Source organism: Zootoca vivipara, chromosome 6 (genome assembly GCF_963506605.1).
Source record: "Zootoca vivipara chromosome 6, rZooViv1.1, whole genome shotgun sequence".
Classification (NCBI taxonomy): domain Eukaryota; kingdom Metazoa; phylum Chordata; class Lepidosauria; order Squamata; family Lacertidae; genus Zootoca; species Zootoca vivipara.
In genome coordinates, this window is record NC_083281.1 from 80,783,660 (window position 1) to 80,808,096 (window position 24,437).

Below are 24,437 nucleotides of genomic sequence, written 5' to 3' on the forward strand. Positions count from 1 at the left end.
GCTTTCTTTAACTGCTAACTCTCACGAACCCTCCTGCTCTCTCCCTATACTTAAAGTGCTGAATCACTTCCTGGCAGCTCTTCCCTTAACCTGTGCTCTCTCTCATTGGCACTAAGGGCTCACATGTAATTGCCTTTGCTCTACATTTCTAGGCAGAGGTCCAGGATTTTCAGGTCTGTGTCCAAGCGCTTATTTCCCACCCCATCCCCCCACTGTTTCCCCTGCAAAAATCTGCTCTTTAATGCTGGACCGGAACAAACAGCAGCCCATGGAAAACCCACAATGCTGCTTGCTCTGATTCAGCAGTAGAGATCAGGTTTTCTTGGGGAATGTGGACGGTTGAAAGAAAAACACTCAGGCATGGACCAAGACAGTGCAGAGCAAAAGGTAAGTGTGCAGAGCCCTGAGAACCTCTCCTTTACTACTGTCCTAACTCCTAACCCTCTTACGTAGTTCTATATAACATGGACACACCTTTCCTTTATAACTTTAACAAAAGAAACCAATTACAGCTAATGATATAGTTTAAAGGGGACCCAGGTGACGTTGTGGGTTAAACCACTGAGCCTAGGGCTTGCTGATCAGAAGGTCAGCGGTTCGAATCCCTGTGACGGGGTGAGCTCCCGTTGCTCGGTCCCAGCTCCTGCCAACCTAGCAGTTTGAAAGCATGTCAAAATGCAAGTAGATAAATAGGAACCGCTACAGCGGGAAGGTAAACGGCGTTTCCATGTGCTGCTCTGGTTTGCCAGAAGTGGCTTTGTCATGCTGGCCACATGACCTGGAAGCTATACGCCGGCTCCCTCGGCCAATAATGCGAGATGAGCGCGCAACCCCAGAGTCGGTCACGACTCGACCTAATGGTCAGGGGTTCCTTTACCTTTATATAGTTTTAAAAGTCCATATGCCCCCTTGGATGTAGACATCATCTTTTAAGTGATGGGGTTCCTGTACTAGCTAACCTGTCTGGGTCTTTATCAGTTTTGCCACGGGAGACGTAATTCTTTCCTGGTGGTGCTTGAAATCTGTGGTATCCAAACAGGATGGTGTGAACGCTCATTCTGCTTGCGCATGATAAGTCTCTAGGCTGTGGGCCAACTGCTGTGGGCCAACTCTGCCCACCAGGTGTCTGGTCAAAACTGATTTATTTTGGGAGGCCTGAATTGCTTCTTGGGTGTTCTATTCTCACCCCCCCCCCTTTTAAAAAAGATTTTAAATTTCAGAGGTTTTAAATTGTGAAGGGTTGACTTGTTTTACATTGTGTATATTGTGTCATTATAGGGCTTGGGGGTTGGTTTGGATGATGCCTGTGGGTCCCAACCAAGCCAGTGATTTAGTATTTGGTTAGAGCGTACAGTGGTACCTTGGTTCTCAAACTTAATCTGTTACGGAAGTCCCTTCCAAAACCAAAGCGTTCCAAAACCAAGGTGCGCTTTCCCATAGAAAGTAATGCAAAATGGATTAATCCGTTCCAGACTTTTAAAAACAATCCCTAAAACAGCAATATAACATGGATTTTACTATCTAACAAGACCATTGATCCATAAAATGAAAGGAATAATCAATCAATCAATCAGTAGCTGAACTGGGTTCCTCCACACAGTCACCCCCCAAAAAGAGCCGCAAAAACAAAAATGCAAAATAAATAGCAAAACCAGACAGACCTCAGCGAAACACTCAAAACGGAAGTGTGGCACTCAAATCGGCTTCCGAAAAAAGTTCACAAACTGGAATACGTACTTACCGTACCTCTGGGTTTGCAGTGTTTGGGTTCCAAGTTGTTTGAGTACCAAGGTGTTTGAGAATCAAGGTACCACTGTAGTTTATAGTAGGGGAAAACTGCAGAACTGGCGGAACCAGTCTCTTTGTTAAGTTAATCTCCCCCACACCTCCTCTGTCCTTTCTATAGGCACCTTGCCTTTATAGCTGGGCCACTCCCCTTTGTCTCCTTTTGTCCCTGCAAGGAGGTGACGCCATTTCCCTTGCTTTGTTTTTCTAGAGCATGAAGTGAGAGAATGGAGGATTAAAAAGTACAAAATCAGTCCTGTAAAATTCCCATCCTTTGGTGCTTAATTTATTGTGGGTTCTTTGGGAGCGCGGGCAGGTTGCGATTGCTTTTAAATTAACACAATTTTAATAGTACAGAACAATCTCCTCCTCATTTCATAGAGGAGAGTCTAAAGTATAAAGAAGGCAAGCCCAAAATATTAATCCGTCAGTACAAGCCATCAGGAAGTATCAAAATTCAAGTCCACAATGTTCAGAAAGTTTTGTGTCACCTGGGAGATGTCTTTGTATTTCATCTTAGCTCATGTAAACAATAACACCAGGCCACAAAAGAATCTTTATACCACATTCTTTTAGTCAGAGGTTAGTTATTCGTGAATTTTTCCACCAACGCAACTTGCCAAACCATCTTATACCAGTTAACAAACATGGCGTCCTTTAGGTCTTTTCAACATCAAACAACTAGCCAGGCAGCTAGGTAAAGATAACCAATTTGAGGTTTGAAATGACAAATTTCCCATTGCCATTTTTTTAAAAAATGGTTTCACAAGGCCAATACTGGAGGTTTCCAATAGTTGCCGTCCCCTTTGTTTTAGGAATTTCTGCAAAGAACACAGTCCCAAACTGCCACATTTTCCCACATACTTTGGAATGACCCTGGTTCCTTACATGCTCAAGTACTCTTGAATTAGGGCCACATTCGCACCCTTTAAAGACCTATCACACCACTTTAATACAAGTCATGGCACACACACACCCCAAATAATTATGTGAAGCAGAGCCAGATTAAGACCTTTAAACACTGAAAATATTATGGTGTCCCCCATAATAAAAATTAAAACAATCAAGAGCAAATCAAAACTTATCAGCTACATAGAACTCAGAATAACATATATAGCGTACTGTACATTTAATGCAATACGTGAGAGGATCCACCAGGAAAGAATTACGTCTCCCGTGGCAAAACTGATAAAGAACCAGACAGGTTAGCTAGTACAGGAACCCCATGACTTAAAAGATGATGTCTACATCCAAGGGGGCATATGGACTTTTTAAACTATATAGTTAGCTGTAATTGGTTTCTTTTGTTAAAGTTATAAAGGAAAGGTGTGTCCATGTGATATAGAACTACGTAAGAGGGTTAGGAGTTAGGACAGTAGTAAAGGAGAGAACCTCAGGGCTCTGCACACTTACCTTTTGCTCTGCACTGTGTGTGCGCGTGTGTGTGTTTATATATATATATATATATATATATATATGATCTCACACTTCTGTATATAAGACTAGTTTGTTTGTTTTTACTTTAAAATAAGGTTAAAAATCTGGGGGCGTCTTATGCACTGATAGTGCATATGCCCATTTTCTAAATTTGGGGAACCCAAAAGTAGGGGGTGTCTTATGCATGAAAAAATATGGTGTGTGTGTGTGTGTGTGTGTGTGTGTGTGTGTGTGTGTGTGGTAAAGATGATTAAGTCCCTTCAAAGGCGACTATGGGGTTGCGGTGCTCATCTTGCTTTCAGGCCGAGGGAGCCGGCACTTGTCCACAGACAGCTTTCTGGGTCATGTGGCCAGCATGACTGAACCGTTTCTGGCACAACGGGACACCGTGACGGAAGCCAGAGCGCACGGAAACGCCGTTTACTTTCCCACCACAGTGGTACCTATTTATCTACTCGCACTGGCGTGCTTTCGAACTGCTGGGTTGGCAGAAGCTGGGACAGAGCAACAGGAGCTCCCTCCGTCACAGGGATTCGAACCGCCGACCTTCTGATCGGCAAGCCCAAGAGGCTCAGTGGTTTAGACCTCAGCACCACCCGCATACTGGGTTGTATCCAGTGCTGGTCTTCCTCAGAGGGATCTCACTGGGTGCTCTATCCCTGCAGCGAGAGGTCCAGCGCTTGCCCAAGCAGGAGAAATGACCTCTGGATAACCTTGCGGTCCTTGTTTATTTGGGAGAGGATCCCTTGCGCAGGAAAGGCCTCTCCCTCAAATGACAGGTCCGCCGTGTTCCCCGTTGTTGGTTTTGCTGTCCAGATTGAGCTCAAGCGCACACAACATGTGTCAGCACACAGCACCCTCCAACAGCTGGCATCCCTGAACCGTTCCTGTTGTGTCAACATGCTCTCGGAGAATGCCAGTGCGTCTGGCACCAGAGAGCTTGACTGATGTGCTGACAGCCAGGATTAAGCAAAGAGCAGATTCAAAGGTATCTTAAGCCATTAATGCCTGCTCCGATTGGCAAGGCGGCAAAAGCTGTCACCAAAACAGCCCGACGACGTGGGGAAGGCTGGGGTTTTCGGTGTTATGTAGGATCTAGCTTTGGTGTGAGGAAATGATGGACCTTCAGATGTGGCTGAACTACGACTCCCATCATCCCCGGCCATTGGGCCCGCTTGCAAGGGCTGATGGGAGTTGCACTTCAGCGACATCTGGAGGGTAAATGTCCCCCCCCCACTCAGCCTTGGCCAACCTGCTGCCCAACAGGTATTTTGGACTTCAGCTCCCCACAGTCCCAGCCCCAGGAAAGGGATAGCTTAACGACTGTTATCTATGCTCTGGTAACCTGAAGGTTAGATTCCTGCAATGTGTTATATGTAGGGCTGCCTCTGAAGATGGTTCGGAAACTTCAGCAAATGCAGAATTCAGTGGCCAGGTTGCTCACCAGAGCAAGATGCTTTGAGCATATCACCATACCTGCCAAGTCCTGGACTGCAGAATCCGGGACTGGGAGCCGCGTGACACCGGACGTTGCGTAGACGCAACGTCCGGTGTCGCTTTGCCCATCTATGGGCACCAAAAATGGCCGCCGCCGACACCGGAAGTCGCGTCTACGCACTTCCGGACATGCGTAGACGCGACTTTCGGCGCCGGCCATTTTCAGTGCCCATAGATGGGCAAAGCAGGGGGGGGGAAATGGCCGCCGGCAGGAGAATATAAGGGAGAATAACGGGAGACGAAGTGATACGGTGGACCGCTGGGAAACGGTATGAAAAAATGGGGGTTTCCCGGGGGAAACGGGGTACTTGGCAGCTATGCATATCACACAGATTCTGGTCTGACTGCACTGGCTACCAATTAGTTTCCAGGCCCAGTTCAAAATGCTGGTTTTGATCTATAAAGCCTTAAGTGGCTCGTGACTGCAATAACTCAGCTCTTTCCATATTAACCGTCCTGGACCCTGAGATCACCTTCTGAGGCCCTTGTGTGCCTCCATGAGAAGGGGCCCTTTCTGCAGTGGCTCCGCATTTGTGGAATGCTCTCCCCAGGGATGTTTGCCTGGTGCCTTCAGTATACGCCCTTAGGCACCAGGCGAAAACATTCCTCTTTAACCAGGCCTTTGGCTGATTGACATCCATTCCCTTTTAAAAATGTGTTTGGGATGGGGTGTGTGTGTTATTGGGTTGCTTTGTTTTTGTTTCGATTATGTATTTTATGTTTCTGTATTGTGATTTTATGTTGTAACCATCCTGAGACCTGCGGGTATAGACCTGTGGGGTCTACAAATTCAATAAATAACAATAACAAATACAGTCATACCTCGGTTTAAGTACGCTTCGGTTTCAGTACTTTCAGTTTAAGTACTCCGCAGACCCGTCTGGAACGGATTAATCCACTTTCCATTACTTTCAATGGGAAAGTTCGCTTCAGGTTAAGTACGCTTCAGTTTAAGTACTGCGCGGACCATCTGGAATGGATTAATCCACTTTCCATTACTTTCAGTGGGAAAGTTCGCTTCAGGTTAAGTACAGACTTCTGGATCCAATTGTGCACTTAAACCGAGGTACCACTGTAATAGGAACCTAGGAAACTGCCTTATACTGAGTCAGAGTTAGCCCATCAAGCTCAGTAATGCCTACATGGACCGGCAGTGGCTCTCTGGGGTTTTAGGCCATTCACCTCTTCCAGAGCATGCCAGGGATTGAACCTAGAACAGTGATGGGCAACCTTTTGAGCTTAGTGTGTCAACATTCGCCAAAAAACCGAGCATAACTCGGGTGGTGTGTCACTTCGAGGAAAAAACCATAATTTCACGATATTTATAGTTTAAATAACAAAAATGTATAATTGTCATATATAACTGTATTTAATAAACCAAAAACTAATTATTTAACCAAACCAAACAAAAAAACCCCTTATTTATCACAAAGTGCCCAGAGTTGTTGAGCTTTTGGGGGGGGAGCTGCTGTCCAAAGTTTTGCAGGTTTTTTGGGGGGGGGATGCAAAAGTTGCTTTGCTTTTGGGGGGGTGCCCCAAAGCTGCTGCGCTTTTTGGGGGGGGGAGAGAACAGAAATAAATGATGGATAATACCTTCGCTGGAACTAACACGCAGCACCTACATAGTCTGCCAAAGCGCCAAAAAACCCAGCACAGAACGGGTTAAAAAATGAACACTGTTACACCCAGTCATCGTCTGCCAAAGCGCCATAAAAAATAGCACAGAAAGGGTTAAAAAACCAATCTCTGGCTACCAGCAACAACAACAAAAAAGGATCCAGGTTTTGACAACGGGTTTTAGCAGCGGAGGCAAGCTGTAGCGTGAGGAGGAGTGGGAGAACAAATGGGGGGGGGACAACAACAACAGAGCAATTGGGCCGATGGGGCGCGTGCCAGCAGTGAGGGCTCTGCGTGTCACGTCTGACACACGTGTCATAGGTTCGCCATCACTGACCTAGAACTTGCTGCATGCAAATCTGCCCCAGGTTGAGGCTGCTGAACATACTCTGGGGCTAGGGGAAATTCTGGGGATCTGCCACAGTTGCCATGCCAAGAGGGGCTATGCTCCAGCAGGTTCCATTTCGTTAACCCTGGGTTTGCTCTTGGGTGGATAAGCACAAATTTGCAGCTATAAACAGCCATGGTGACTCCTGCCAATTGTTGTCTTTATGGGCCGAGACCTTTCGGAGTTGGCAAGGTGTTTGGCATTGCATGCCAGCCACCCTTTCCCATGGGCGGGTCACGGTTTGTGAACCGTGCTGAGTGAGGACAGTCATTTTCCCCCGGCAAGGCTGAGCTGGATTCTTTAAAAAAAAAAAAGATGGGGGGAGTATAAAGCAAAGCACAGAACTCATTATCAACTTTTTAAAGATCTTTAATATCCCCTACTGAACATCTCCCAAGATAATAATGCCCATTTACAGCACAAAGAACTCATAACCCACCTACTTTCAGCAACCAGAAACGTCATAACCAGGCATTGGAAGGACCTGTAAGGAGTAAGCATGGGCCAATGGTACTGAAGAGTATGGGAAACAGCCTTACTAGAAAAACTAACCAACAAGCTGAAACTGACACGGGGACAAATAGAAGAGGATGCCTTCACCCCGGTATGGTTCCCCTTTATCACACACACAGCCCAAGAAGACAATGACAAATATCTACTGACAGCATACGAATCAGTATGGCTAACCTGACCCAAAACACCCACCCACCCCACTCACACATGAAAACAAAGACCACCACAGCCAAGCAGAAATGAACAACCACACCCTTGGCCCAACCCCAATCTCTCTCACCATCCAAAGAACACAAGCGAATAAAGGAGTACCAACACAAACAAAGCTGACATCAAGCCCTACATATATTCAGCAAAACAGAAACATCGTCACCTGATCCCACCCCCATCCACCCTCCCACCCCCTATTTACATCGTTTCCCCTCTTTCTTCTTAGTGTCTCAACAAATGAAACCGATTTACAAAAAGGATATATGTAAAAATATGGGAGGCACTGCACACACCTTTGTAATTCAAGAAATCTTTAATAAAAATATATCTTTAATATCTATATATGTCTATATCTGTATCTATGTATCAATATTAATATGGGTATCAATATTGTTATCTATCTCAAGGATGAGGTGGGTTATCAGTGTTGGGGGAAGCTTAACTTTAGCAGTGGTTCAATGAAAGCCGCTAAGTGCTGTCAGAGGAAGGATGTGCTCCCCCCCCTGTGCTCCCCCCCAGCTTGAGAGCACCCTGCTGATTTCAATTTCAAATAGTACTTCAAAACTTCTTTCCCCCGATAATTTTTCACTGTTCTTTTTGTAAACCGTTTTGTGGTTTGCTTGTTTTACAATCACATTGCATGAAACAATGATTAAAAAATGAATATAACTCAGAAGGAGGTTGGTGGTGCTTATATTTTTGGACACACGCCATACCCTCCAACATTTCTCCCATGAAAATAGGGAGAATGGTAATTTCATAATGGTAATTTTACCATTTATACCCCACACATCTTACTGGGTTGCCCCAGCCACTCTGGGCAGCTTCTAACATATACAGGTGAAACTCAAAAAATCAGAATATCGTCGAAAAGTTCATTTATTTCAGTAATTCAACTTAAAAGGTGAAACCAATATAGGAGATAGACTCATGGCATGCAAAGCGAGATATGTCAAGCCTTTATTTGTTTTAATTGTGATGATTATGGCGTACAGCTGAAGAAAACCCCAAATTTACAATCTCAGATTCACAAAATGTTTAGGGGTATACGTACCCATGCGTACCCCCAGAAAAAAGCACTGGATAACTCCATACCTTCCAACATTTCTCCAGTGAAAATAGGGGCATCCTGAGGAAAAGCGGGACAATCTGGAATCAAATCAGAAATCAGGGATTCTCTAAATCTGGGGAAATAGGGGCACTTGGAGGGTCTGACACGCCTACATATGCAGAGTGCATAAAGGAATCAACCAGAGCTCACGTGGGATCCCTTTTTTTTTTTTTTAGGACTCCCTTTTGATTAGGAAGCGGAAAGACTTTTTTTGCCGCATCAAGAAGTAAATAAACAAAAGCCTCTTCTTGCCTGGCTCATCACGATGTTTATTGAACGGCGTCAAGATTAGGAGGGGCGGGGTTTGGGGCGGGGCCTCGCGGGAGGGAGGCGTGGCCCACCTTTTAAAAAGCCGCCTCGGCGCTCCAAAAAAAGTGCTCCCCGCGCTCTGCGATGGATCAACCGCTCTGCCGCTCCGTGCTCATCACCGGCGCCAACCGGGGCATCGGCCTGGGCTTGGTCCAGGGGCTCCTGGCTGCCTCCCCCTGCCCAGAAGTCGTCATCGCTACCTGCCGGTGCCCTGAAAGCGCTCAGGTAAGGCGGACACATTTCCTTACACACCTGCACGCACCCAAATACCCCAAGCCCATCTGGTCCAGGATCCTGATCCCCCTGTGACCAGCCAAGGTAACAGAGTGGTGTAGTGGTTAGAGGCAACGCCGGCAAACTGGGGTTCGGATCCTGCTCCCCCGCCCCGGTACTCTGCCATGAAGATCGCTGGGAGACCTTGGGCTAGTCACCGGCTCTACCAGACAAGCCTACCTGGCAGGGCTGTTTTGTGAGGATGAAACAGAGGGCGGGGGAAGATGAGAACTGCGGAGACCGCCTTGAGTTCCTTGGGAGGAAAGGGAGGATATAAATAAATATTGAGACCCTCCTCTCTCTCCTTCCCCCCCCCCAAATCCCAGCTCTGGAGGGAGCATCCTAAATCATGCTCCTTATGCAGATAGTTTTGGGAGACACCTTACCCTCCTTACAGTGGTGCTACCGGTATAAACCCTTCTGAAGATTTCCACTTTGCTCCAGAATGGGGAGACCCTCAAGTTCCCCCTTTCCAACACATTGTATTCCTGTAGTATGAGAGACACACACACACACCCCCAACACACACGCTGCTTATATCAGCAATGGAGTTCTGGGGTCTACTATCTGCATTTCCCTAGATGCTAAAGAAAACGACACATATTTTTTTTCATAAAATTATTATCCGGCTCTCTAGGATAAGTGAGGTGAACAAAACCAGCCAGTGAGTGTGGTTGCATCATGGATTTATATAAGGGCTAGAAGACCAGTTTTATTTTAAATTTTTAACTCTACCCACCCAATGCAGACTTTGCCTGTTGCCATTGCTCTTCCTGAGTGAGATTTAATTACGGTATTGGCAGACTGGCAAATTCAGGATTGTACAGTTAAAGTTGACATACAGCATGTACTTTTATTTGTACTGTACTTTTTATTTGCCGCTGCCTTTCCAAAGTTTGCAACATGAAAAAAAATACATAATTATGACATAACAGAAGCAGTCATAAACTGTTAATAAAACATTTTAAAATGTACAACCAAACAGAACAATTTTGACATAAATCACAAGAAGATCTAAAATAAAGATACAAAAAAACAAACACCCAGCAGCAACATCCGCCCAACACAAAAAACGCAAACACCCCATACTAAGAGGCTGTTCAGCAGCCTCAGCTTTTGTAGCTGGAGTCTGTCCAGGCCCCACCCACCCCAAGCTAGGTGGAACAGGCCTGCAAGACAGGGAGAAAATATTCCAGGACTCACAGACAATATAGTCTTTGGCCACTTCCACCTCACTTTATTTTTATTATTGGCAGGTCTCACGCAACAAACCCGCTTCCCCAAAAGGTAGGACTTTTTGAGCTAACAAAAGTGGTGGGGGGCGCAGATTGGAAAATGCAGGCTATGGCTTGCTTTGAGGCAACATCGTCCAGCTTCCCAGAAACAAGTGGGTGTAAATGCTCATCATGCCAACATCATCTAATCTCCCCACAAGCAAATCAGAATGAATCTTCGGTGAACAGGTTCTTGGAAGCACCTGCTTTCATCAACCTAAGCTGGTGTTTCTCAAACTTGGGTCTCTAGCTGTTGTTGGACTACAACTCCCACTATCCCTAGCTAGCAGGACCAGTAGTCAGGGATGATGGGGGTTGTTGTCCAACAACAGCTGAGAAACACTGATGATCCCAGGAACTGTTTCCTGGCCAGTCCCTCCCAAGTCAGATCTCACCAATTGGGATAATTTCTCTTCAATTTACCTAACTCTACACTCGCTTAGTAGACTGAACCCTCTCTGCTATTTCAATCCCTGTTCCCCTGGTTTGGAGAGATCCTTTTTTGCACCTCGCTGCTGGGCAGATGAGTTCTGTCTGTGTCTATTTTGCAGGGAGGAAAGCACATTCTGTACTTTCCAGTTCCCTGGGCTGCAAATTCCACCGGGAAGAGCTGCCACTCAGTGTGGTAGAACAGTAGCTTTGCTTCCAAAGGTCCCAGGTTCAATCACTTACATCTCCAGGTGGGGCTGGGAGAGACTCTCAGATTTCCAAACTCAGGAAAAATGACTTGCAGTAGAGAGAAGGACTTGCAGAGTAGATGTTAACATTGTAATTAGCATTTATTGCCAAGGAGGAAAGGGTGGAATCTAAATAACTATTTAGGGTGGTATTGAACAAAAGCGTTTCGCCACAAAGCACAAAGATTTCTGCTTTCATTGACTTGCGTACTGCAATCCCCAAATCTGTTTCCTGGTCAGTCCTTGCCAGCTCGGGGTGTGTGTGAAGTTGGGATTCTTTTTACCTTGACCTGCCTCGCTCCACACTCTCTTAGTTCAATGTACTAAGTGTTACCTAAATAGTAAAGGTAAATAACCCCTGACGGTTAAGTTCAGTAGCAGACTCTGGGGTTGTGGCACTCTTCCTGAGGGAGCCGGCTTTTGTCCGCAGACAGTTTTTCCGGGTCATGTGGCCGGCATGACTAAGCCGCTTCTGGCGAAACCAGAGCAGCGCACGGAAATGCCGTTTACCTTCCCACCAGAGCAGTACCTCTTTATCTACTTGCACTTTTCGGCGTGCTTTCAAACTGCTAGGTTGGCAGGAGCTGGGACCGAGCAACGGGAGCTCACCCCGTCGTGGGGATTCGAACCGCCGACCTTCTGATCGGCAAGCCCAAGAGGCTCAGTGGTTTAGACCACAGTGCCACCCGCGTCCCTAGCTAAATATTAGGGGTGTTCAATTCTCCCTAGGGGGTGGAAAGGCAACAGCTCAGTTAAACCATCAACAGGAGAAAATCGGTCTTGCCTAGGCTGGATTCAAACGCAGATAAAAATTGAGAGGCAGGTGGTTGCAGTCCCTTGCCGCTGCCCCATACATGGAGCATATTGGGGGTCCTTCCTGTTGCATTACGTCAGGGTTGGAATACCTTAAGCACCGCCTCTCTCTATATGAACCTGAGATCATCATCTAAGGCCCTTTTCTGTGTGCCTCTGCCATGAGAGGTGCAGAGGGTGGCAACATGAGAATGGGCCTTTTCTGCGGAGGCTCCCTCTTGTGGAATGCTCTCCCCAGGAAGGCTTACTTGGCACCTTCATTATAAAATGCCCCTCTTCAACCGAGCCTTTGGCTGATTAACGTCCAATGTGCTTTGAAATGTGTTGTGGGTGGGTGGCAGCGCCGTCTTAAGCGCCTCTGTCGCCATGGTGCGCCGGATCTCTCCGGCGCCCTTCCGCCCCATTTCCCAGCGCGGTGGGCAGGTGGGCGCCGCGCGCAGCGGACCGGCGGACCGGCCGGCCAGCGGGTGGGCACAGCTTGCAGCGCCCTCCTGGCGGGCCGGCGCCATGGTGCCCTGCGCCACCGGGGGTCTACGTAGAGCCGGGCCTGGTGGGTGGGGTGGGTGGGGTGCAGTTCCTCCCCCTCTCTCGTAGCCCACTGGCTGAGCATCCAGGGGGTCCAGCCTGCCAGCCCAGAAAGCCCACCCCCAGGTGAGTCGCCCACTTTGGTTGATGCTGGCAAGGGCTGCCATTAAAATTCATTTAGCCAGATGGGATGTCCACAAGTGTTGGTCTTGTTCTTTCTTTCTAGGAGCTGCAGGAACTCTGCAAGCAGTACAGCAACATCAGGGTTCTGCCACTTGGTAAGCGGAAAGTTTCCTCTTCTGCTCTGCGCCTGATGGCCCCCATGAAGGTATCTGAAGCTTGGGTCCCCCACCTGTTGTTGGACTACAACTCCCATCATCCCTGACCACTGGTCCTATGAGCTAGGGATGATGGAAGTTGTAGTCCAACAACAGGTGGGGGGGGACACCCAAGTTTGAGAGAGACTGAAAGAAATGGGATTGTATCCAGTGTTAGTCCTGCTCAGAGTAAGCCCGTTGAAACTGAAGGACAAGGGGATGTGACGAATCCCCCATTAGGAAGTATGGGGTTTTCTAATTGAGAGAAAGGTGAATCAGAGGTGGCATGATAGAAATTTACAAAATGGCATGGAGATAGTGGATAAAGAAAGGTTTTCCTCCCTTATTCAGAAAGATTACGTGTTTTTTCTTCTTCTCTCGGAGCACGAGAACTTGGGCACGTCCAATGAGGCTGAAAGCTGGAAGGTTTAGGACAGGTGAAAGGATGTACTATTTCGTGCAGTGCATAGTTTAGCTATGGAACTCACTGCCACTGGAAGCAATGATGGCCTGCCACCGACTTGGATGGCTGTAAAGAAGGGCTGAACTGATTCCTGGAAGGTAGGGCTCCTAGCCATGATGGCTGTATTCTTCCTCCACTGTTGGAGGCAGTAATGCTTCTGAATGCCAGTTGCTGGAAATTGCAGGTGGGGAGTTAGGCGTTTGTGCTCGGGACTTCCTGTGGGGGCAACCTGGTTGGCCACTATGAGAACCGGACAGTGGACTCGATGTAGCCCCTGGCCTGACCCAGCAGAGTCGTCTTATGTTCTTAGCATAATTAAGACGGGCCCATTAATTTCCATGGGTAAAACATTGGTTACAAACAACCGTAGGAGAAAGGCCATGAATTACACATCAGTTGCAAACGCAAAGAACAACAACAAAGAGAACAAGTTTCCATTCTTGCACAAAGACCGGCATGTGAACTGCAGCAAATTCTACTTCGTTTCTCTGCAGAATTCTCTGACATCCCTAGTTGCCGGTCTCTATAGACAAGGCTGGCCTATGGATCATTGTTCTGGAGCAGTTACTCCTTAACACCTCAGTGAGAGAGCTTCTGCTTTGCATGCAGAAGTTGACAGGTTCAATCCCCAGGTAGGGCTGGGGATGTCTACTGTCTGAAAATCCCTGCTGCCAGTCAATGTAGACAGTATTGGGCTAGATAGACCGGCAGTCTGACTCTCTCTATTATGCGGCATCTTCTCCTGTGTTCTCAAATCCAGACGTGGTTTCCGAAAGCAGCATCAAGGAAACGGTCAAGGAGGTGGAAGACATTGTTGGGGAGAAAGGGCTGAACTGCCTGATCAACAATGCCGGCATCAATGTCTCAGCCTCTCTGGAAGATGTCACCACGGAAGCCATGCTCAGGACCTTCGAGACCAACACTGTTGCCCAGCTAATGCTCTCCAAAGTAAGAACACAGTCGGTAAATCTGGCATCTACAATGTTCGCCTGGGGCAAGTAGTCCTCTGCCGCAGGTGAACAGCCAGGGACATTTAACCAACGGGAGTTCTTCTGTTTGGTTGCTAAGCTGCCTGTTGCTTGATCTGCATTTATTTTGTAAGATTTATATATCGCTAGAGTGTGTTTTTTTAAGAAAGAAGAAGCTCAAAGTGCTCGAACCGGTATGTGGACCTGTCAGTTTTGCAGTCTTAAGGCTGAGTTAACAGGAAATGGCCTGGGAAGAAGGTAGATTGGGGTCTGCGGGTGGTTTGCTCTGGTAGATTGTCATAGTAGAAGGGCTGTAGCTCAGTGGTAAAACGTTTGCTTTGTGTGCAGAAGGTCCCTGGTTCAATCCCCACCAGCATCTCCAGGCCAGGCTAGGAAATATTCTCTATCTGAAACCCTGAAGCGCTTCTCCTAGTCAATGCAGGCAATCCTGGTTAGTTGAGTCAATGGTCTGATTCAATCTCCTATATGTCTGATTGGCAAGAGTTTCTGACTCCCAAGTCGTTCTAAACAATTATTGTATTCCCTCCCCAACCCCCCATCTAAAGTATGCTCCTAAAATTCCTTATCCACGATAGCTCAGTTAAACATTGCACTTCAGTCTATAGGTCAACCTAGTGTATCGCTCACATTGGCTTGGCACAGATTTTGCATCTGCCTCCACACCCAGCTGCCATATCACACTTGGCTACTGTAGATGGACTTTGGGACTCTAGGCAGTCAGTCATGGGTGTCTTGGGGGCTCCTCATTGCAGCTCTGTTTCACATGGGTGGTCTTGAGAAACAGTCAACTGTGAAATTGGCTGCAGAACTTCACTTCAGTGAGAAATCACAACTTTTGATCTTTTTCCCCAAAATCAAGTTTCTAGTCCTTATTATGTTCACAATAAATTAATATACAGTGGTACCTTGGTTTATGAACACAATTGGTTCCGGAAGTCTGTTCATAAACTGAAGGGTTCATTAACTGAAGCGAACTTTCCCATTGAAAGTAATGGAAAGTGGATTAATCTGTTCCAGACGGTCCGCGGGGTACTTAAACTGAAGCGTTCATAAACTGAAGCGAACTTTCCCATTGAAAGTAATGGAAAGTGGATTAATCCGTTCCAGACAGGTCCACGGAGTACTCAACCTGAAGCGTACTTAACCCGAAGCATGGGTGTAATTGGTTCCAGAAGTCTGTTCATAAACTGAAGCGTTCATAAACTGAAGTGAGCTTTCCCATTGAAAGTAATGGAAAGTGAATTAATCCTGTCCAGATGGGTCCGCGGCGTTCGTAAACTGAAAATTCGTAAACCGAGGTGTTCATAAACCGAGGTTCCACTGTATAGATAAATAAATCGAGTTTCTATTCCTTCGGACCTGGAGGATCGGTTTGAATCTCAGAATTGCCTGAATCTCAGAAGCTGGAAGAGTTTCCAAATAAGATTTCTCAGGGCAGGAGATGGGAAATAAGAGGATATGCAAATCTCCTTTAACTTGCAGAGTGTATCCCCCCCTTTTGTAGGATTTGCTAAGTTGCTGAAAGGTTATGTTTTTATTTATTTTAAGAAAATGCTAACCATATGCTCTTTTTAAAAATATGTTGCTTGTGCAAACGTCACCTTCTGATTCCCCATTAAAAATAAATAAATTCCTGTAGGCATTTCTGCCACTTTTGAAGAAAGCTGCCAAGCAAAGTTCCACCATGGGGTGTCATCGTGCTGCAATTGTCAACATGTCATCCATCTCAGCCTCCATAGGGCTTGCAAAACACAATGACATTTACCACGTGATATACCCTTACAGAACTTCGAAGGTGAGTGTTCTTAGTAGGTAATTACCGGAATATTGGGAGATTGGAGAGGGGGTAGGCAGGGGGAGTGGGAAGAGATGTAAGATAGCTTTCAAAGTTATGTGTTTCATCTGATGCTACTCCTAACTTGGTGTACACCTGTTGAAGTTAATGGATCTACTCAGCAATGCTCCAAACCATGAATCCTTAGAATGGATGGATACTGACAAGCTGGAACATGTCCAGAGGAGGGCAACCAAAATGGTCAAAGGCTTGGAAACGATGCCTTATGAGGAACGGCTTAGGGAGCTGGGTATGTTTAGCCTGGAGAGGAGAAGGTTAAGGGGTGATATAATAGCCATGTTCAAATATATAAAAGGGTGTCATATAGAAGAGGGTGAAAGGTTGTTTTCTGCTGCTCCAGAGAAGCGGACACGGAGCAATGGATTCAAGCTACAAGAAAGAAGATTCCGCCTAAACATTAGGAAGAACTTCCTGACAGTAAGAGCTGTTCGACAGTGGAACTTGCTGCCAAGGAGTGTGGTAGAGCCTCCTTCTTTGGAGGTCTTTAAGTAGAGGCTTGACAGACATCTGTCAGGAATGCTTTGATGGTGTTTCCTGCTTGGCAGGGGGTTGGACTGGATGGCCCTTGTGGTCTCTTCCAATTTTATGATTCTATGATTTTATGATTACATAGGAGCGGTAGCAAGAAAGCGTTCAAGTAGTCATTAGCCTGTGCCTGTGAGTACTTTTTGTGACCTTTTGTCTTGAGCGAACCGGGTTGGGTGAATAGCATTATTGACTGATGAAGCTTGCTGCAAAACCTGGTTAATATTCGGAGAACAGGTCTCATCAATTTGGCTTCAATTGACTATTTGGCTTTGCGCTTCCAGCTAATGACTACTTGAAGAACGCTTTCTTGCTACCGCTCCTACGTGGCATTGTGCTTCCAGTGAAAGACTATTTGAAGAACGTTTTGTTTGGCCCAAGCAACGAGAGAGACACTGGTTCATTATATGTTTGAGTATCTCCAGGCTTGGTTATGCACATTGCACTTTAGCTTGCTCATTGTCCAGGAGGTTTATATACTTGTTCTAGTAAAATTGTCCTTTATATTCATAGCCAGTTCTGGTGTTGTTGGTTTGTTGTTTTAATGATTGTTATTACACCTGATAACTTTTTTGTGTATACCTTCTGTCTTTCCCGCCACCCTAACAGGCCCCCTTGGTGGGGATATGGGAGAGGGCCTTGTTGGTGGTGGCTCCCAGGCTTTGGAACTCCTTCCCTAGAGAAGCTAGACTGGTTCCCTCCTGGCTCGTCCCTCTGCTGGCAGTTGCTGTGAACCGCAGGAGGGGAGAGGGCTCTGGTGTTCAAACCCTGCTTGTGGGTTTTCCACGTACATCTGTTTGGCCACTGTTAGAGAACAGGATACGGGACTCTATGGGCCATTGACCTCATCCAACAGCTCTTCTTATGTTCTTGATGGGATGGAAATCTAACTGCACAATAAGAAAGGAAGTTGGCAAGGTAGAAGGTAGTGAACCAGGATAGAGAGGTGACTGGGTTTGAACAAAAGAGCACCTCAAATTCCGAAGAGCTAGCATATTACCATAGCTTGATATCTTCTGCCCAGCCAGTAAAAGTTGATTTCCAAATAGTGGTTCCAGTTGATATCATCCCTCATGTTAGATCTGTGGAGCTGGGTTCCCAACAAACAGATCTAGTTTGACACCCGCTTTAATCTCTAAGGGTCTTTTTTAGCTCTTGTGCGGAGATGAGATTTTCAGAAACAAACAAAATCATTCCTCCCAGTGCATGTTTAGTGAGTCAGCTACAAACGCCTAACATTCCCTAGCCAGCCAGGGATTCAGATATTAGGTGTTGCCTTGACAGGAATGATATTGTATTAGTTGAGGAAGGTTGCAGCACACCCTCTGCAAATTTAAGAGCTGGAGAAAACTATGTATGACAGAATAGGGGACAAAGAGCTGAGCGCTCTTATCGCCTCTTGACGCAACGTGAGATTTTAGGGTCAGATAGGAATCGCTGGTATTCTTCAGCCTTTTATGGAGGGGTATCATTTCAGACTTTTATTGTAGGTAAATCTCTTGGAATGTGGCAGGACTAGCTAACAAAATAACTGGTAAGAAGGTGGTTACCCTTTTGAAGAAATATTACATGACCGGCCTCCAAGAAGCCAGGATAGGCTTGAAGAAAAAGAATTTTTAAAGAAATCAAATTGCCAATAACATAGCCAATTACAATTCCGCCCCCTTTCTCACCTCCCATCCCTCCCTCTCCCACCCTCTAAGGCAGTGTTTCCCAACCTTGTGCCTCCAGCTGTTTTCGGACTACAATTCCCATCATTCCTGACCACTGGTCTTGCTAGCTAGGGATGATGGGAGTTGTAGTCCCAAAACAGCTGGAGGCACAAGGTTGGGAAACACTGCTCTAAGGCAGGCACAGGCAACCTTGGCTTTCCAGATGTTTTGGAACTACAACTCCCATGATCCCTGACCACTGGCCCTGTTAGTTAGGGATCATGGGAGTTGTAGTTCCAAAACATCTGGAGAGCCAAGGTTGCCTATGCCTGCTCTAAGGACTTCCCTCAGCTCCCCTCTCTGATTTGTTCATACATATTGCTTTCTGCATGTTACAAAATTGTACATATCATTAACTTATCTATCATATGTTCTACTAATAAATTGTGGGTGTTTATTCAAAATGTGCCAAGGAGTCCAAATCCTTTTGTTGTCTTTTAAAATCATGGGTCCCCAAACTTACCTCGCCGAGGGCCGGTGCCGCCAGCTCCGATCGTGCTGTTGGCCGGAGCACGCGTCTGTATGTGTGCGCACATGTGGTTTTCGACGCACTTCTGGGTCACCAGAACACCGGAAACAGCTTGTGCGCATGCGCATGGGCCTCCTCCGGCCCAGAAGCACACCAGAAATGCCACTTGCGTATGTGCACAAGCTATTTCCGACGCTCCGGCAACACGGAAGTGGGCAGCCATTGCACGCCGCACAGTTAAGAGCGGGCGGCTGGGGTCGCCGGGGGCCGCATAAAAGAGCCTCGCGGGCCACATCTGGCCCCCGGGCCTTAGTTTGGGGAAACCTGTTATAAATAGTATGTAAAAAGTTCCCATTCTTCTTTGAAGTCATGGTTGTCCTTCTCACATAGTTTGTATGTCATCTTTGCCAACACTGCATAACTCATCAGTTTTTCTTGCCATTGTTCTTTCGTTGGGATTTCCTCATTCTTCCATCTTTGTGCTAGAAACCAGGATAGGCTTGGACTAGACTGACATTAATATGAAGGGGTCTAATTATTGGATAAAACCTGCCCACAAGTTGCTAAAGTATGGTCTTGGGGCTTAATCACATGTGTATCTTCTAGATATGATACATTATATGATTTGTGCTGTATTTGTGATCTTCTGTTATTGCTTATTATGCTATTGTTATTTATTGTTTGTAAGCTGCTTTGGGATTCATTTGAATGAAAAGCGGCATAGAAATGCAATCCTGATTTTTCAGCAGCTTTTGATTCACTCAGGCATAATTGTCGTTGGGATAAAGATTGATAGAAGATTACTGATGCTGATGCAAGGACTTCATTGGGATACCAAGATCCAAATTATGATAGAATTTATCTCTAGGAAGAGATCAGTAGTCCCCGCTTGAAACTATGCTTTCTTCCTTTTATTTATATTTTAAACAAAAACACTCTATCTGACCTTGATAGTTTGGGATACAAGTCAGAGAGTGAATTTGTTCACATTAGCTGAAATGTGACATAGCCTCCTTATAATAATTTATTATGAGTTCTTTTTAAAAGGCGGTGGACGGCTGCCAACATTAGTCTTACTCAGAGTAGACCCGTTCCAATTAATGGGCAGGATGTAAGTTGGCTTCATTAATTTGGATGTGTCTTATCTGAGCAAAATTTAGCTATAACTCTATATCAATATATGTTGGGGGGAAGTGTTAATGCATAATTGCTATTATTAGAAATAAAAAAATGAATAATTATCAGTGGGAGCTCCTATGAGTTGCGTTCAATGAAGTTTGACAAGCTGGAACGTGTCCAGAGGAGGGCAACCAAAATGGTCAAACAATGCCTTATGAGGAACGGCTTAGGGAGCTGGGTATGTTTAGCCTGGAGAAGAGAAGGTTAAGGGGCGATATGATAGCCATGTTCAAAAATATAAAAGGATGTCATATAGAAGAAGGTGAAAGGTTGTTTTCTGCTGCTCCAGAGAAGTGGACACGGAGCAATGGATTCAAGCTACAAGAAAGAAGATTCCACCTAAACATTAGGAAGAACTTCCTGACAGTAAGAGCTGTTCGACAGTGGAATTTGCTGCCAAGGAGTGTGGTGGAGTCTCCTCCTTTGGAGGTCTTTAAGCAGAGGCTTGACAGCCATCTGTAAGGAATGCTTTGATGGTGTTTCCTGCTTGGCAGGGGGTTGGACTGGATGGCCCTTGTGGTCTCTTCCAACTCTATGATTCTAAGTTTTACTCAGAAGACTCAAATTAATGAACGTGATGAAGTTAGGTCTATTGACTCCAATGAGTCTGCTTTGAGTAGGGCAAGCATTGGCTTTGACCCGATGTTTCGGATTCCTAATGTTACTGATGTGTTGTTTGTTGCTTAAAAGTGGTTTATTGCTCAATAATAAAATAATTTTGCGAAAAGAAAAAAGGTGAATTTTCATAAAATTGTAGAGATAAGGGTCATCCGATCCAGTCCCCTGCAATGCAGGAATCTTGCCCAAGGTGGGGCTCAAACCCACCACCCAGAGGTTAAGAGCCTCATGTCATCTAACGCTTTCCACTTCTCTCTCTGACCTCCCTCCAAGGCGGCACTAAACATGGTCACGAAGTGCCTTGCTACGGACCTGAAATTGGAAGGGATCCTCTGCATAGCCCTCCACCCAGGCTGGATCCAAACAGATATGGGAGGGACAATGGTCAGTAAAGTCTATCTTTTCTCCCCCACTTTGGTTTAAGCAAGTTCTTTGCCCGCCACATGTTGTTGTTCCCTCCGTTTTTGGAGTTTGGGGTGGGGTCGGGTTGAGCTTGTTTGCAAGGTGCCAAAGACACAAATTCCCTTTCCCTTAAAAAACTGGAAATCTGACAAATTTCCATCTATGCAAGATTGGATCCAAACATTGACTGAATATGCGGAGTTAGATAAAACTTGTCTGAAAAAATAAAGAATAAACCAAAACAGGTATTTGTTTCAAAATGGGAAGTCTTTAAAATATATCTGAAAAACAATTATAGGAGTTTAAACTCTGTTGCAACATTTGACTAATTTCAGTAGTAGTATCAAGAAGGATGTGAGATCAAAGAAAAACTAAGAATAAGTTAAACCATGATAATAGTTTTTACCGGCAATAAGTTATATGTAATTGAATTGAGGAGTAGACGGGAGGTCAGGTCTTTAGTTAAAAGACCTCTTTTCTTTTTGATATAATACTTTGTGTTTTTTGTTTTACTTCGTTTATTATTATTTCTACTTGATTTTTGTTCAGTTTTGATGTATGGCTTTTTTCATTGAGCATTAATAATAATAAAAATTTACGGAAAGGGGCGGACTGATCAGTGTCTTATGAACACATAACATTGCCTTGCCACTGATCCAGCCCATTTATCCTTCCTATCAATGGAGGCTGATAAATTGGGGTGCAGTGGGCACTGCCCCACCAGCTTCAAGTCTGCCCTCTGCCAGGCCTCGCCTGCCTACTAACTTACAACCAGTCTAAGGGGTGGCCCTGCCTGCCAGCTTCCTCCTCCATAGTCCCAGTGTTGCCCCTTGTAGAATTCAGCATGGAGGAGGACGGGGGCAAAACTAGAATGAGTTGGCTCTGCCTATCGTTGGCTCTAGTGCCACCTACTGTTGGCCTCCCTGCCTTCCGCCCTACCAGTTCCCACTGCCTTCTAGTACTGTCCTGGCCCCAAAATGGCAACTAGGCATTCCATTTTGGTGACTGTAACCCTGGTTTAAGGAACCGTTTGGTGCCTAACTTATATATCTGAGTTTCTAACACTGGCTACCAGTGGACTACTAACCGAGGCCATTTAGGGCTTTAAAGGTCAGCACCAACACTTTGAATTGTGCCTGGAAACATGCTGGGAGTCAATGTGGGTCTTTTAGAACCGGTGTTGTGTTTTATGTGTGGGTCTCCTTTATTTTATTTTGAAGGACACTGCTGCTATAATAAGCTTCCCCCTCCCCCTCCCTCCCCCTCCCCTTCTCCTCTGTTCTCCTAGGCTCCGTTGAAGGTGCAAGATACCGTACCCGCGATCATCTCTCTCTTAGCTCAGCTGAGCGAAAAAGACAATGGTGCTTTCCTGGATTGGGAAGGGAAAACTTTGCCCTGGTAGCAGTAGCTCCTGGATTCCATGAACCTGAAACAACAACTTGAATCTGGATATATACATTTTAATAGGAATGGACTTTGATTTGCTCACTGGTGTTCCGCCTCACTGTGTTTTTAACACATACATAGCAATAGCTGTATTGAATGTGGTCCAAAGGCCACCTCCGTCCATCGTAGCTAGTAGCTGTTGACGGGCCTCCCACATAGGAAGTTGCTTCGTATCACGTCAGACATCGGTCCATTCTAGTTCAATATTGTCTACACTGACCGGCAGCAGCTCTATAGGGTTTCAGGAATGGGACATTCCCAGCCCTCCCTCTGAGTTAGGCCAGGCTGCATCCATAACTGGGATAAGTATTCTACCACACATGCAATCAGAAAACTCTCTCAGCCTATCAAAGCATGGATTACCTCAGCAAGGATCATGCCAATCTGAGTAGTTGCTCGGCGACACCTCCACTCTCTGACAGTTCGCCTGGCGAAATGTCAATAATGAACACTTAGCTTACTAACTGAATGATCCCTGCTGTTGTATTCCCAACAAGGTCATGGTGAATAGTGTCCAAGAGGACTCAGATTAATTTGGATACTCAAGGCAGAAAACCCCACTGATGTATTTCCTCTTTCCTGGTAGTAAAAATACAAAAAAACAACAACAAATAAACAAATCATTTATTAATTGCTTCCCACAAGGCATGACAAAGCAATTTACAACATATAGTCCATAAGTTTATTGTTCTGGCCAGAGGCTAAGACAAACTTGTAGCAATAGTATTAATAAAGTAATACAGAACACACATCTATAATATAGGCCAACATCCATGATGTAACAGAGGCAAGATAGCAGAGATACCAAAAAGCTTAAATCTAGCTTGATTTCAGATTAAACCTCCGAATGACCACCACAACTTATAGTGATTTCATCTAACTCATTTATCCTGGTTTATTTTGCACCCAGTGCACAGAGGGCCACTCTGTGTGTGTTGCAAAGCTATTATTGTCACTCGGAAGAAACCGAACCATTTCTGTCAGGCTGTACCTGCTTGCTTGTGTGAACAAAGGTTTCAGAAAGTGATCTTGGGGTCTATATAAGGTGCAGGCTAACAGATAATGAATGTCTGTCACCTGAAGTTGACCACAAATACAAAGTCTATCTGCGTACAGGACCTTGTAGCAGTCATCCCAAACTGCAGTGGGAATCACTTGGAAATGCAGCTCAATAAAGACATTTCTTTAGGAAACTTGTGAGAGTCTGGTCAGATAACTATCTATCTCTAAAATGCTCTGTTCTCAAGAGCAGATGCCAAGGGGGAAATCTGGTGTTTCTAATTAGTTGCGGGTCCCGTAGCTGACACTCAAAGTCAATGCAGAGCTCAGTTCTGGAAAACAATAGTCTGAAACATCTTGACAAGCTGCTTTACAGAGTTGCTTATCACTCAATTCCATATTACACAGCAGAGGGGGAAAATGATTGGCATGGTAGCAATCTTGCCTTAATTGTTGACCTGCTGGATTCTGTACGAAGAACTGATGCTGATATTCCTGATGGTAGAGTGTATTCCGCACAGTATCCAAAATTTAAATGGAGTTTGAATTGGAGCACCAGATCTCAACACCATAGAACAGGCATCCCCAAACTTCGGCCCTCCAGATGTTTTGGACTACAATTCCCATCATCCCTGACCACTGGTCCTGTTAGCTAGGGATCGGATCATGGGAGTTGTAGGCCAAAACATCTGGAGGGCCGCAGTTTGGGGATGCCTGCCATAGAACATTTGAGTAAGCACTTTACAGTACTATGAAATATCTTTAGGGTTCAATCAGCTGCCCTCCCTTTTTGTAATAAAAGTTCATCAATGCCCCCATAGTTTGCTTTGCGTTGACTTTCACTGCCTCAATTTGCCACTTCCAAGAGAGGGTTTCACTAATTGCACCCAGATATCTAAATGAGGAAGCTTGTTCTAGAGCTTGCTGTTCTTAGTATAGTTCCTTTCATGGTTCCGAGTGAAGCATTGGTCAATGGTACTGTGTCTTCCTCTGACCCCTGCTTGTTCTTCATGAATGATGATGTAACTTTGCAA

At 45.6% G+C, this 24,437-nt stretch overlaps 1 protein-coding gene across 1 annotated transcript; it reads left to right on the forward strand.

The window, feature by feature from the left end:
- Window positions 1-8,950: 8,950 nt before the first annotated feature.
- LOC118087908 (C-signal-like) lies at window positions 8,951-24,437 on the forward strand. The gene is made up of 6 exons (XM_035120978.2): window positions 8,951-9,092; window positions 12,656-12,707; window positions 13,970-14,157; window positions 15,838-15,993; window positions 20,830-20,940; window positions 22,247-24,437. The coding sequence occupies exons 1-6, from the start codon at window positions 8,952-8,954 to the stop codon at window positions 22,358-22,360; spliced, it is 762 nt and encodes a 253-aa protein (XP_034976869.1). The 5' UTR covers window position 8,951; the 3' UTR covers window positions 22,361-24,437.

Bases quoted from the DNA above. Each gene is read 5' to 3' on its own strand.
- LOC118087908 (XM_035120978.2), top strand. From the start codon at position 8,952: ATGGATCAACCGCTCTGCCGCTCCGTGCTCATCACCGGCGCCAACCGG. The intron at 9,093-12,655 runs GTAAGGCGGACA...CTTTCTTTCTAG, and splicing joins GGTGCCCTGAAAGCGCTCAG to GAGCTGCAGGAACTCTGCAA. The intron at 12,708-13,969 runs GTAAGCGGAAAG...TCTCAAATCCAG, and splicing joins CATCAGGGTTCTGCCACTTG to ACGTGGTTTCCGAAAGCAGC.